Raw genomic sequence first — 14,998 nt, 5'->3', positions numbered from 1 at the left:
GTGGAGGGCGTCGTTGCTCCGTCCGAGATTTTGTTTTCTCTCGGTCACGGACGCCGCCTTGAAGAGCAGTGAGTTCGTACGGAAAGAGCGATGGTAGAGCGGCGAAGCGGCGAGAGATCATGAGGAGGAAGGAGCAACAGGGAGGAATGAAGAGTTTGTGTAGGCCCACAAGACTCACAGGCCCATAAGGCCCACAAGGCCTACAAGACCAACAAGGACCACAGACCAACAGGCCCACAGACCCACAAGACCCACAAGACCCACAAGGCCCACAATGTCCAAAATGTCAAGCGACCAGCAACAACCAGTGCCATGGTGGGTATGACGGATAGGGGTTAACGCGCGTCATACATTTAGCAAAGATATCAGGGCTTGGGAAAAGAGACGATGGGGAGGGAATCCCAAAACGTCGGTCAATGCGAGCGAAGGAGTAATAAGAAGAAGTGATGTGAGCTGCAGTTCTGTGGTTGCAGTATAGATAGAATTAGCCCAACAATCACATTTACCACCGTCCTGAAAGAAACGTCTTGAGACGTCGGTGCCGAGGCCTTGCTTTGTTCAAGCTCGCCGTCGTTGTCAGCGTCATGAGGTGAAGACTTTCTCGGTCGGAACTGTGGCAGCGGGGGCCAGTGTGACATCGGAGAACGGCCTCAGCAATGGACACGGCAGAACCGCGTCGCTTGAATGGCCTCTTCATCCCCACGTGGTGTGTAGGGCTCCCTCTAGTGGAGGCCCTCCCGCCAGCAGTGGACGTGAGACGGCAATCACAGGACAGTGGTGGCGCCTTGACCTTTTTATTCGCCGTTCTCGACTCGGCCGATGCCTTTGTGTGGACGAGCGACAGAATTGAAATAATTTACCGCTCTCCACGGTTCACGTCACCGGCGGTGACGTCCGTCACGTGACCGCTAGTTATCAGAGTGAACTTGAACGTAGCGGAAGCTCTTACCTTGTTCTGTCGAAGGGAGCCGGGGCTCTAACACAGCGGTTTCTCAACCTTTTGTTGGCTGCTGTAACCCCCCCCCCCCGCCCCTTGCCTTGACCCAACATGGTTCTGAGAAATAAATGTACGAAAAAAGAACATCAATATTTTAACCAATTGTCCATTTTGCGAGGTATCCCGACGAGCGAGTAACTGCGAGCAAATAACCGGCGCCTTGCACGCGTGACGTAATTTGCTCGCGCTCGGTGATTACTCTTGGAAACCGCATTGTGTACGAGCCATGAGTTTAGGAAGGTCTTTTATATTGTTCTAGGTTAGCGTACTGATTTGAATGCTATCGTAGTTATTTTATAATGGCAGATTCATACGCGATTATTCACCAGTGACTCTCACGCATGATATAATTTCACGCGTTTATAAATCACCTCATGGTACCCCCTTGGGACATTGCCACGTACCCCCAAGGGGTCTTCGTACCCCCCGGTTGAGAACTACTGCTTTAACACAAGTACATATTGCATTGTATTTTGTTCCCCCGTGTCGGCCGTGGATATAATTAGCTTGGCAGCCCGCCTCTCACTTGGGCTGGGACGCCAGGAAGTCTCTTGCAGCTTTTGTCGGCGAATTTCCCCCTGCCGTGCTCATGACTGAGAGAGCACACGCACAACCACTACCGCCACCGCCGCCGGCACTTAACCTTTGTTTAGTTTAAAACAAAAACTATAAATCACCCCCCCCCCGCCCGCCCCCTCATCTACAGGACGGGCACTCCTGTTCACTTCGTCATGCCAAGCGGTGGGGCGACACAAGGCGGTTGCTCATTTTAGTGACCCTCGGAGGGATGATGATTGATGGTGATAGCAGTGAAGATTGTGGTGGAGATGATGATGATGTGATTATTTTCTTGACTGGCAGAAGGTAGTGGTGGTGGTAGTGTGTGATGGTTGTGGTGGTAGTGGTGGTTGTGGTGAAGATGGTGATAGAGATGATAATGATGGTGATTATTGTTATTGTGTTTGGTAGGAGGAGGCAGGCAGAAGTGGTGGTGATGGTGCTGGTGATAGTTGTGACGGTGGTGGTCATGGTCGTTCTAGTGGCGACGATAATGGTGGTCATTTTAGTGACCATAGCAGGAAGTGATGAGCAATAGTGATGGTGATGGCGGTCATTGTCATGGTTATGGCGGTCGTGGTAGTGGCATTGACGGTGGTGGTGCTACTCGTGATGTTAATGATGATGCCTATGGTATTGGTGGTGGTATTTGTAGTGAGGATCGGGAGTGCAGTGTTTAACGCGGTGCGCTCAGAACCCGGTGGCTCAAGTTTAATTCCCACTCACGGCCAACACCAGTGACAACTATCTGTACCGGTCGCGGGCCTCCCTGAGGTCGACTCAGCCTTCAATAAGTACCTGGTTCGGTGTGTAAACATCACCACCGGGGAGACAAAGGCGGCCAGGAGTAGTGTTGACAACCCGACTCCCTCGTGTGACATGCCGGCCTTCATAGGTGCTCGCTAACAGCACTTTCCCCAACAGGCTGTTAAGGCTTCACGGGGGATCTTTGTCTTGGGTACAGGTCGCGGTGCTGTTGGTAATTGGTGATGACAACATTACGCGCATGACGTGTGACGTCACGAGATCACGTCGCATGTAACGACGTCGTCGGTAAGGGAGGCGCCGCGCTGACTTGTAACGATGGTTTTGTGAATCCTTTTGGCACTGGTTTTGTGAATTCTTTTGGGGCTGGTTTTGTGAATCCTTTTGGCGCTGGTTTTGTGAATTCTTTTGGGGCTGGTTTTGTGAATTTTTTTGGCGCTCGTTTTGTGAATCCTTTTGGCGCTGGTTTTGTGAATTCTTTTGGAGCTGGTTTTGTGAATTCTTTTGGGGCTGGTTTTGTGAATTCTTTTGGGGCTGGTTTTGTGAATTATTTTGGCGCTGGTTTTGTCAATCCTTTTGGCGCTGGTTTTCACCTCGCAACTCTTGGGGGAAATATTTTGATAAAATTGGCCAATCTTCCATAGGGTGAGACCCCTAATACCTACGGAACATCATTCTAAAGAATCGTTCATATTGGATCATCCCTACGATAATCATCGTGCCCTCCCCTCTCACATCACAGATGGACGTAGGTAGAACGGAGCTAACGTGTCGTCACTCTCAACCACAGTTGGGAAGCGTACAAAGTAACTTGAACCAAAAAAAACGATCTGACACTCGTGTGGGCCCACGCTCAACTGAATTGATCGCGTCTGATCACCGCCTTGTCCCGCCTATGACCCTCGTGACCCCCTGTGACCCCATGTCTTCCTCCCTGACCGCCCCCCGTGTCTGTGTCAGGTCGGGAATTTCGTGTCGGTTCTGGACATGCCTCCCAAGGAGGACACGACGTGGTGGAGGGGAAAACACGACTTCCAGGTGCGACGATTGACGGCAAAACGCGGGACATTTGACGCGCGCGTATGTGTGTGTATATGAGCGTGTTTGTGCATTACTGTGTGTGCGCGAAAGTGTAGCGCAGTTAGCACACTGTGCTACGAACACACCGACCCGAGTTTAATTCCCGCTCACGACCAATAAACCGTGACGATTTTCTGAACCGGTCCTGGGCTTCTCCTTGGTCGACTCAGCCTAAAATGAGCACCCGGTGCAATGTGTAAACGTTGACACTAGAGAGACAAAGGCGGCCGGACATGGTGCTGACCACTCAACCCCTTCTTGTGCCATGCCAGCCTTCATAGGTGCTCGCTAACAGCACTTGCCCCAAAAGTATATGAAAGGCTTATATGGGGGATATTTGACTTTGTATGCGAGTGCAGTAGTTGTGCACTACGCTACGAACCCAGCAACACGGGTTCAACTCTCCGGCTCACGACCAATACCAGTGGCGAACATTTGAACCGATTCTCTGCCTCTCCTAGGTTGACTCGGCCTTAAATCAGTACCTTGTTGCTGTGTGTGAACTTCACTACTGTGGAGACAAAGGCGGCTGGGGTGTGGTGCTGGCCATGCCTACCCCCACGTGCGCTGTGTTGGCCTTCGCAGCACTTTCCCGCAGCTGTCTGTTAAAGAGATTGCACCTGGGGATATTTGTCTTTGTGTGCGCGTGTGTTCGCTTGTTTGCATGTATTGGTGTGTATTAAATGTGCGTACGTGTCAACGCGCACGTGTGCCGTGCCAGCCTTAGAAGTTACAATAACATTACTTACAATCTGTAAGGCAAAAGGGAGAGTGCCTTTGTGCGCCAGCGTGTCAGCAGGTCTGTGCAAATGTGGTGTTTGGCACATTTTTCTTGCTATCAGATGGAGCTGTCATACTGTGTGTGCGTATGCATACGGCCGTTTACTGTTCATCGGCGCCCGTGTGTATGTGTTTTGTGTGCGTGTGTGTGTGTATGTGTTTTGTGTGCGTGTGTGTGTGTGTATGTGTGTTTCTCTATACGTGGGGAGCGGCAGTGTAGCGGCTAGCGCCGCTGCGTTACGAAGCCGGGGACCAGAGTTCGAGTCCTGCTCACGGCCAAAAACAGTTACGATTATCTGAACCGGTCCTGGGCCTCCCCTAGGTCGATTCAGCCTCAAATGAGTTCCTGGTGCAGTGTGCAAACATCGCTACTAGGGAGACAAAGGCGGCCGAGCGTGGTGCTGGCCACCCACCCCCTAGTGTGCTGTGCCGGCCTTCATAGGTGCTCGCTGGCAGCACTTGCCCCAATAGTCTGTTTAGGCTATACGGGTGATCTTTGCCTTGAGTATGTGAACGAGCGTGCACGTGATGCGCGTGTGTGTGCGTGTGTGTGCGTGTGTGTGTGTGCGTCTGTGCGTGTGTGTGCGTGCGTATGTGTGTGTGCGTGCGTATGTGTGTGTGTGCGTATGTGTCTGTGGGTTTTTGTTTATTATGCCGACCCGCATGGGCGCCTTGTTTTTACGCCCAATCTGATTGGCTGCCCGCATCCCCCATCATCTCCCGTCTCATCTCCTGTCTCACCGTTGCTTTTCATCCGCAGGTCGGATTCTTCCCCAGCAGCTGCGTTGAGATTATCAACGGCAGGGCCCCACAGTCGGCCACAGCGTGCGGGCACCCCACCAGGGCAGGTACAACGCGCTCCCCCCCCCCCCCCCCGTGGCCCCCACCCCTCCCCTCCCCTCCCCCCAGGCCTTGCCTAGTAAAATAAAAAAAGAGTAGCATGGGACCTTTCTTGCCAGTATCAAAGTATAAGAATAGGTTTTACCCTTTCTGGCAATAAAGATGTTAAAACGCCAAACAGAAACCTTTTGCAAGGAATCCTGTCCGCATTAACCACACGTACTTTGTGGCGAATATGCAAACAAAAAAAACCATGCTCTGATATTGTGCATTGTCTTTGAAACTATGATATGAGAGCACGTTTTTAGTTTGTTCACCACGAGTACGTGTGTGTGGTTAATGCCGAGAGGATTCCTTGCAAAAGGTTTCTGTTTGGTGTTTTAACATCTTAACACCACCTGTTTTATTGCCAGAAAGGGTAAAACCATTGTTATAAAAAACTAGTTTTTTATAGCTTTGAGTAATCTGCAAGTCAGATTACAAACGTGGCAAATTAGTACCGTGAAGCCGGTACACGCTTGGCCTACTCGTCTTTGAGCAAAGTCCCGTGATCGTTGGCGTCCTCCGCTGCGAAGACGGCGGCGAGTACTCATCATTAACGCGTCCGTCGCAGCGTTAACCGGGCGGTCGTGGCGCTCCAACCGCGAATCTCTCTCCAACGAGCAGGAACATACGCGAGCGCTCCACCATGTTCCCCCCACCCCTGGGTGATCTGTAAAGCCGCGTTGCTGTATCAGCTGATAAGAGAACACGTGCTTCTCGTGAGGCAGCAGAGTTCTCCAGAGTTTGAATTTTAAACGCGGTGGTTTTGTGACCCCGGGGGCCTCGACGTCGGCTGCGAGTGTCTCTGCGTGTGCACGAGTCGTGATTATGCCGGGATAAAGACAAAGACGCCTCCTCCCTGCCTCTACCCGCGTAGCCTTCAACAGACTCGTAGGGGCAAGTGCTGTTAGCGAGTAGCAGCACCTATGAAGGCCGGCACGGCACACGAGGGGGGTGGGTGTTTTTAGTTTGCATTCCGACTGCAAGTATTGTGGTCAATGCAAACATGATTCCTTGTAAAAAGGTGTCAGTTTTGTTGCCAGATAAAAGGGTAAAAAACCAATTATCATATTTTGCTACTGGCAAAGGAGGTTCCAATGGTGTAAATGCTTACCCCGAGCTCTCATACTCTGATGGTGCATTGTCTTTGAGTTGTGCGCCTTTTGGCGTCATCTGGTCCAACCCATGTGACTAGGCTCTAAGGAAAGCTGTCTCGGGTGTGGACCAATCAATTTCAAGGACAGTGCATACATTATCAGAGTTGTGTTTTTTTGTTTGCATTCCGACTGCAGGTATTGTGGTCAATGCAAACATGACTCCTTGTAAAAATGGTGTCAGTTTTGTTGCCAGATAAAAGGGTCAAAAAACAATTATCATATTTTGCTACTGGCAACGGAGGTTCCAATGGTGGGGTGGGGGTGGCCAGCACCACGCCCAGCCGCCTTTGTCTCCCCAGTGCTGAGGTTTATTTCACGCTATACCAGGTACTCATTTAAGGTTGAGTGGACCTAGGGGGAGGCCCAGGACTTGCTCACATCGCCACTGTTATTTTTCATGAGCGGGGAATCGACCTCTGGTTCCCGCCTGCTGTCCGTAGCGCAGGATAGGACACACACACACGAGATGGATTGTTGTGTTGTGAGGCCGTGAGAGATCGTGACGGCTTTGGTGAGGCCTTCATCCATCAGTGGATCATGGCCAGTGGTGATGATGATCAGGGGATACACCAGCTGATTTTGTTTCTCATGTAGACCGACCCTTCTGGTTTCATGGGAAGGGGGTACGATGTAAGGTATTGGCCAGTAAAACGCGAGGTTCGGTGAAAAGGTTGGTTGGTGGAATAATTTAATTGGTTCATGGAAGATAAGTCGAGTTGAGCCTGGTTAGTGTGTGGGTGACCACCGCGGCTTGCCTGGGGTGGTGTGGTAGGCGTGGGTTGCAAGACGACTAGAACATGGCATTGCTGGGTGTCATAACCCCCTATTCGTAATTTTCGATTTAAAGCTTTCGTGACTGCAGGGATTCATCTTCTTGGTTCTTTCGGTAAAGTCACGTAGAAGGGAAGTAATAAAATAATAAAAATAAAACATAATAAAACAATTCTCACGACGTTTCGGCCACAACGCAAGCAGCCGTCCTCAGGCGAAGAATGAAACACCCCAAGCTTGGAGCGTATATTTAAGCTGGGTTAGAGGGGGGGAGGTGGGAAGAAGAGCGCCTAAACAAAAGAATTTGCATATCAAGAGGAATTCAGCATATGGAAAATGTGTAGGAGGTGGGCGGAGGGGGGGGTTCCAAATCAATACTATGCCCGTGCATTATGCAGGATTAGCAGCATCAAAGGGGGGGGGGGGGGAGCATTAACAAAGGAAAGGAATGTTAATAGTATGTAGCTGTAGTTACTAAACAACCACGTAAAAAACTACAGTATAAACTGCATAACAAACTAAAGTATAAACTACATAGCATCATCAGTAAACTTACTATACTCTACAATAAGCTGAGTTACTAACAGTAAGTAATACATAAAAAAATTCTACGTTGTAAAAAAAAAGATGTGGTTCCAGACATACAGTACCCTGGTGTCTACAAACTAAGTTGCCTCTGTGGTAGCAGTTACATTGGGGAAACCAAACGACACGTCTCGGACCGCATCCGTGAACATAAAGCTGACCTGAAACACGGTAGGACAAACACCTCAGCCGTGGCAGATCACTGTTACAACTCAGTGGGCTCACATGACATTGACTTCTCCAAGACAGAGGTTCTCTGCAAGCCATCTGGCTATCATGAGAGATTCGTTCATGAGGCGATCCACATTTACAAACACAGAGACAATTTTAACCGAGAAGATGGATTCTGGCTTAGCAATCACTGGAAGGACGTAATAAACCATTTTGATACACATTAGGGTGGGTAGAATAATACATAGTGTTATATTAAAAATGTATAAGGTATAGGGTGGTTTATAGCAATACAGTATGTAATTTAATGTTGGTTTTGCCTATGGAAGTATATAGTACGGTATAGACGCGTGTGATGTAAGAGAATAAAGCTTAAATATACGCTCCAAGCTTGGGGTGTTTCATTCTTCGCCTGAGGACGGCTGCTTGCGTTGTGGCCGAAACGTCGTGAGAATTGTTTTATTATGTTTTATTTTTATTATTTTATTACTTCCCTTCTACGTGACTTTACCGAAAGAACCAAGAAGATGAACCCCTATTCGTAGGTAGTGGGTTTCCTTGGGTTGACTCCCACATGAAGCCAAACATCGCAATGTTTACAGGAACCTTTCTGATACAACAACAAAAAGTCTGGAGACTCAGCGAGGCTTTCCTGGGTAAATATGTGGCATTACCGTAATTATCATCGATTTTGAACATCCTTCGCGTTAAACTTGCCCGGATCATTCTTAACAGCTCCCCGGTTTCGTGTGCGTTCGGTCACGTGACACGGCAGGGCCTATCACAGGAGCTGTCGGTATGAGCTTGCTTGTGTCACCCTTGTGAGAGGCAGGGCGACGATGCAGCGTCGCCCGCCCTGAAACTCCCGCCGTGTTACAGCGGCCTGTTTATTGTTATTATCATTCCGCAGCTTTGTCGAGTCTCAAGGCTCTTATTTCATGAGGGTCCTTGCAAGTTTTTCGCAGTCGGGTGGGGATGGGGGAGGGGGGGACGCACTGCGCTACGAACACGGCGACCCGAGTTCGATTCCCGCTCACGACCAATAAACCGTGACGATTTTCTCCTAGGTCGACTCAGCCCGGTGCAATGTGCAAACGTTGACAGTAGGGAGACAAAGGCTGCCGGACGTGGTGCTGACCACTCAACCCCCTCTTGTGCCAATCCAGCCTTCATAGGTGCTCACTAACATTATTTTTCACGAAAAGTAGATTAAAGGCTTATATGGGGGATATTTGCCTTTGTATGCGAGTGCAGTGGTTGTGCACTACGCTACGAACCCGACAACCCGGGTTCAACTCTTGCAAGTTTTTCACAGTCAAGGGTTGGGGTTGAGAGGGAGACGTTGCTTTGTGTAATCTCAATTGACTAATTTGCAGGCAATGTTTAAGCATTGGGACGTTTTGGCCAAAGCCAGTTACATTGTAGTCTTTTTTTTTTACTTATGGGAGGAAACTGCAGAACCCGTAAGGAAAATCCATGCAGAACACGGGGAGAGAGAGAACATACAAACTCCACGCAGAAAGGCGCCCGAGTTGGGAATCGAACCCAGGGCGGTACTTGCCGTGGGGCGGCGAGCATCATCACCGCACCGCCGGCCGCTCTGCCGCCCAGGAGACCGCTTTGCCAAGCTGCACCGCGGGGGACGGCACACCAAGTTAGTTGGCAAGCTTCGCGACTCGACCTCCGTGGCCTTGACCGTGACCACCGGCTTGAAGCAGGTTTTTTTTTGAGAGTCGTGGGGGAGGGAGGAAGGGAGGGGGGGCATCGCGCCACGTCCCCTTAAAGGTTTGCGCCGAGTCCGTGCGTTCGAACGCACTCGGGGCGAAGGATAAACACAGAGTTAATGTAAGCACTGTAGCACGCTTACGTAATTAGCGTGTGTGTGTGCGCGCGCGCTTGTGTGTGTCATGCGAATTTGCATGCGTTTTTGAATGCCCGTCGATTTTTGTGTGCGTGTGTGTGTGGGGAGTGGTGGCGCAGTGGTTAGCGCACTTCGCTACGAACACGGGGAGCCGGGGGTTCGATTCCCGCTCATGGCTAAAATCAGTGACGATTATTTGAACCGGTCTTGGGCCTGCCCTAGGTCGACTCGGCCTCAAATGAGTACCTGCTGCAGTGCATAAACATCACCACTCGGGAGACAAAGGCAGCCAGGCGTGGTGTTGGCCACCCATGCTTTGTATGCCGTACCGGCCTTCATAGATGCTCGCTAACAGCACTTGCTCCAAAAGTGTATTCAGGTGATATGGGGGGTTTTGTCGTGTCTGTATGTGTGTCTGTTAGTTTGCTTGTTTGGACTGGACTACTAATAGTAGCTATTGAGTATCAGACAGACTCTTCAATAGTCAACAAGTATTCCTACTAAATTTAACTAATTTATATTAAAAGAAAAGTTATGAGGTGGGGCATTGCATTGTGGGAAAATGTGTTCTTGTGAAACAAAGGCTCAATCCACCCGGCAATGCTTGCCAGGCCCAATTACCATCTCAGTGCAAGGAGTTTAATAGGCGCTCGCTAACAACGCCCGCTTCTGCCGGGCTAACCGGGAGGACCTTTGTCTCGGTGAGCGAGCGAACAAGGACGGCGTCGGTTATAATTAGTGACCCCCGTGCGTTGCCGAGCCAAACACAGGAAGCTCCTGCAGCACCCGGCTTCCTGCCATTGATGGACGCCGCACGAGAGGGGAGGGGGGGCGGCACGGGATCGGGGATTGTGTTGTCGGCCGCAGTCCGAACTCACCCCCTCCTCCTCCACCACCGTCCACCCGAAATTCATCGTCGCCGCCGCGGTCGTCAACATCGCTCCGTGATTGTACCGCACCCCCCTGCAGCGGCGCATCTTGTGGCAGGGTGAAGGCGGCACCTGGCCTGCAACAAGGCGCGAGCCCGCCGGCAGCGGCCGACGTTGCGATGCGACTTCCCCGACCGATAAATCCGCGAGTGATTCATCAGATTCGGGTTGCAACGTCGCGCACGTGGCCTCTCCCGTTTCACGCAACGTCACGTAATCGTTGGCATTCACGGTTAACCGGACGGCGCGTATTCTGTGGTCAACGTACCACGCAGTGCTGTCTCGCCAGCAGGCTCTGTGGCAGGGCACAGTGGCTCGCAAACGGGGGGTTGAGGATTCAAATCCTAGTTGGGGCTTGACTCATCACCCCTCTGTGGGGTTGGTACAATAGGTACCACTTTGTGGAGAAGTCTTTAAGTCTGTAACACGTGGTTCAGAATCATGGTAGACAACAACAACAACAACAATGGAACAAACATGCGTGGAGAGTTGCACGCTTGCAAGTACAAAGAGAGGCAGAGAGAGATAAAACATAACCCAGGTTTAATGACGTCGCTCACTGTCGAGAAAAGTCAGCGGGCTTGGGCAGGACACGTCGCTGGTGACGGCCAGAGGTCAAGAGCAGCGACGCAGTGGCAGCCAAAGGAGGGAATGCACCCGAGAAGATGTCCGCTGAGGAGACGGAGCAATGAAATCGGCTCGCGTGCCGGTGCCAGGTGGATCGTAACGGCTTCTCTGTCGTTAGCCTCGACTGCCAGCGAGTCGTCCCTTGGAGCGACGTCACTGCAATCGGTCGGCTGCTGGGAGCCATCGTCTTTGGTGTCCGCTTGTGAAGTGCGACGCGACGTCGCGTATCTGACTCGCTGAGGACTTGAGGCATCGGTCCGGGTCAAACGGTCGGATGTCTGAACATCTACAGACAGTGACGGTTCCATTGGCGCGCATAGAAAGGTCACCGGATACAAATGAAGAGCAAACTGATTTGACTGCTGGGAGAAAGCGTCGCTGCGCGTTAGGTGCATCTGTAAAAAAAATAGCTTTTTAGCTCATCGGATTCCTCCAGTATAAATAAATATTCTGATAGGCGTGAGCGAGCGAGCGAATGTAGGCGAGATTAAGAACGCGTGACCGTGCGTGAAAGCGCTCGGATTTGTGAACGTCTATAACAATGCGACAGTTCACACCACTGCGGTTCACACCACTGTGCACACATACTGCACACATACTGCACTCATACTGCACACATACTGCACTCATACTGCACACATACTGCACACATACTGCACGCATACTGCACGTATACTGCACACATACTGCACGCATACTGCACACATACTGCACGTATACTGCACACATACTGCACACATACTGCACACATACTGCACGCATACTGCACACATACTGCACAGGGTGCGGACGATTAATTGATCACAACGGACGTGTGTGACACTTGGCTATGCGGACATACTGCAGTACAGCAAGGAGTTTACTTTGAGGCAGACTTGTGAGCATTCTTTCTCACATGTCGTTGGGTTTTTTTCCAAGCGCCCTGGCTTCTCTTTACCCAATGACACGCACAGCAAACTTCAAAAAGCTGGATTTGGCTCAAGGTCCCAGTGCGACGCGGGACTCCGATGGAAACGAATCTCGAGAGACTCTCGCGGGACTCGGCTGCGCTTAACAAAGACTCATTGTTTATGTTCTTGGTACGACACCCATTAAGTTGCATCTTGACGTTGCTGGCGGCGTCGCTGTTGTGACTTCCCACCGCCGGGGAAAAGGCCCCCCCCCCCACCTCGGTTCTCTTTCATTCGGTCCTGTTCCTCAAACCCTCTTGTCCCGGTGGTGACCGCCGGGCTCTGTGATGTCGCTTCGCCGACGCCGCCCCCTCCTCTCTCTTCCTCCGCCGCTCCTTCTTCTTCCCTTCTCTCGGTCTCCACTTCGGAGGCAAGTCTCATCTCTCGTCTCTAGTCAGTCGTTCCTGGCCCTGCCCATTCCCGCTCGATCCCTTCTGCTTTTACAGTGGCAGCAGCATCGGCGATCCCCCCCTGTTCCTTTCCTTATTTCACTGATTCCTTGACTCATTCCTCAAATATGTTTGGCAAAAAAATCTTTGGCAAACTTGTAGCTTTTTTTCCCGTACTCGTTTCTTACTCAAGGACCATGCCTGCGATCCTTAAAATAACACCGGCAAAAATGCACGTGTTCCGTTTTTTTTTGTTCTTGCGTAGGCGTATAGGCTGACGCATGACGTACAACGCAGAAAGAACATTAACGCACACGTCGGGCCCCAGAGCGCGGGGGAGGTGTTCTCGCTCAAGAAGGGGAACTGAACAGTTGTTTGCGACCACTCGGTGATTTCCGTCACCGGCGTTTGTAGTCCGGTCCAGTTTGGTCCGGTCCGTTCCGTGCGGAGTTGGTGCTCCGGGTTTTTCTCGTGCGCTCGCCAACTTAACAGCTAAATCCGGTCGGTCTGGCGCACAGTCGCACGGGGTCAGTGGGCGTGCGGGCGTGCGAGCGAGCGAATCTCTGAGCAGGCGTGCGAGTGAGCGAGTTGAGAGCGAGAGGGCGCACGAGGGAGATCGCCCCGGCGAGCGAGTAGGAACTTGCCCCTGTGTGGGCGACGCCGTGTGGACACGCTTGCTGCGGAGCGAGGAGAACACCTGGCCCCGTTTGCCGTGGGACGTTTAGGATCGGCGGATAAACGACAACGCGTCACGTAAGTCGTAAGATGTTTCACGGTTTCTTTCTTCAGTGGCGGGGCACTTGCCATTGACCTCAAAGTGCACCTAGCCTGGCACATGGTGATGTTTGTCCGTAGACCTTTAAGGATCAGAGGGTAAAAAATAAGTTGTAAAATACTCACGTTTTTTTCTCTTTTAATGGAAAGACTTATTTGTAAATCTAAAAAAATATGTCGTAACTTTGTGGCAGGCTGCTTTCGATGACAGTTATGACGTCGTGGTTATGGTTTATTGTTGAATGGGATAAACAAAAAAAACGTTGAGGATTAAGTGTGCCTCGCATGGTCCTTGTAGCAATAAAACAAGGATTAATTAGTTACACGGAGAAAAAAAAATAAAAAAATAAAAAAAAGTCACGGGGACCAGATTTTGATCTCGGAGGAAGTTCAACGTTCGTCAGGTTTTTTTTTTTTGCCAAAAAATGTGCTGAGGTATTCGGTGCCTAACAATGGGGGCTCGGTCTCCGCAGCAGCGGCGATGTTGATTTGGCCATTTCAGCCGAAGCACACGCTGTTTATTTGTACGCACTCAAACTAACGTTCCCTTCGAGAACGTGCGCAGGTTAGCGGCAGGTTAATGGCATGGCACTGCCACGCCAGAAGTGGCTGATATTTCAGGGTAATTGACGGGGAGTGGGGCGGCCGACGGGGATGGAACGTGACCCCCCCCCCCCCGAGAGGACGTCTCACGAGGAGACGGAGCGACGAAATCTCCTCGTGTTGCCGTCGCACCATCGTGACGGATGGCGGCGGCTCGGGGAGGCCCTTCATCCAGCAGTGGATCGATCTTGGCCGATGAAGATAACAATCAAATCTTGACTTAAAGCTTTCGTGACTGCAGGAATTCATATTCTTTGGGTATTTCGGTAAAGCCACGTAAATAGAAAAATTAAAAAATATATAACACGATGATGACGATTGCTTGTGTTGCGATCGAAACGTCGTGATTTTTTAAATAATTTTTTCTATCTACGTGGCTTTACCGAAAGACCCAAAGAATAAGATAACGATCGTAACGATAATAAAAAAGTTATTTTCTCCTCGTAAAAATGCTCGCTTTAAAATCGCCGCTGGAAAACTTTCCGTAGCCGACTTGTGTTTCACCGCCAGACGGGCGTGCGGAATTCAAAGTCGGGTTAGAGGCTACGACGTTCAATTATTTGCCCACTTCTTCGGTTACGTTTCATTTACCGTATTCTCTTCGGGTTAAGAACCTGAGCAAATTCCACACGCGCAGCACCACTTATTGGCTTAAAGGGCGCGAGAGAGCGCGCGCAAGAGAGAGGGAACAAGACGGGCAACTTTGGGACGTTCAATAAAGACTCCGAGGTTGTTCCTCGCCAGTCACCCCTGCAAGCGACTCGGCAAACAGCGAACCGCACTTTGGCGAGCGCCGGCAGTGAGCGGTGAGGGAGGGGGGGGTGCCGAGCGCTCGCGCCGGATTGTTCCACCACAAGTGAGGCAAGGGGCGGCCCGTGTGACTTTCCGAAGCCGGTGTGCGGGCGTCACGCTCCGTTTTTTCTGCGCGCTTTCCAGACGAGGTTGCAATTGTTTAATGCGTCAGCTCTCTCCTTGTGTCCGTCCGTCCGCCCGTCGGTCTTGTGTCTGTGTGCGTGCGTGCAACTCGGGGGCACGATGACGCTCGTGGAGATGAGCCAGCGTGAACGGCACCTGCGTGTAAAGTTGTGACGCTGTTAGAGAGAAAAACGGTCTTGTTGG

The 14,998-nt window shown here is 51.0% G+C and overlaps 1 protein-coding gene across 6 annotated transcripts in view; it reads left to right on the top strand.

Moving 5' to 3' along the window:
• The window catches only part of LOC144728557 (uncharacterized), a 96,331-nt gene that overhangs the window by 63,402 nt on the left and 17,931 nt on the right, over nt 1-14,998 (top strand). For 5 of the 6 annotated variants that reach the window (XM_078608069.1, XM_078608068.1, XM_078608067.1 and 2 more), the window contains 2 exons: nt 3,281-3,358; nt 4,941-5,028. In XM_078608069.1, coding sequence (XP_078464195.1) covers nt 3,281-3,358; nt 4,941-5,028 — 166 coding nt within the window. Of the gene's footprint in view, nt 1-3,280; nt 3,359-4,940; nt 5,029-10,741; nt 13,256-14,998 lie in introns of those variants that run through there. The other variant, XM_078608072.1, reaches the window with a different exon arrangement.

The sequence above is a fragment of the Lampetra planeri genome, chromosome 29 (assembly GCF_965212315.1).
Source record: "Lampetra planeri chromosome 29, kcLamPlan1.2.h2, whole genome shotgun sequence".
Classification (NCBI taxonomy): Eukaryota; Metazoa; Chordata; class Hyperoartia; order Petromyzontiformes; family Petromyzontidae; genus Lampetra; species Lampetra planeri.
The sequence above is the reverse complement of the archived record's forward strand: the minus strand, read 5'-3'. Positions and strand labels throughout refer to the sequence as shown.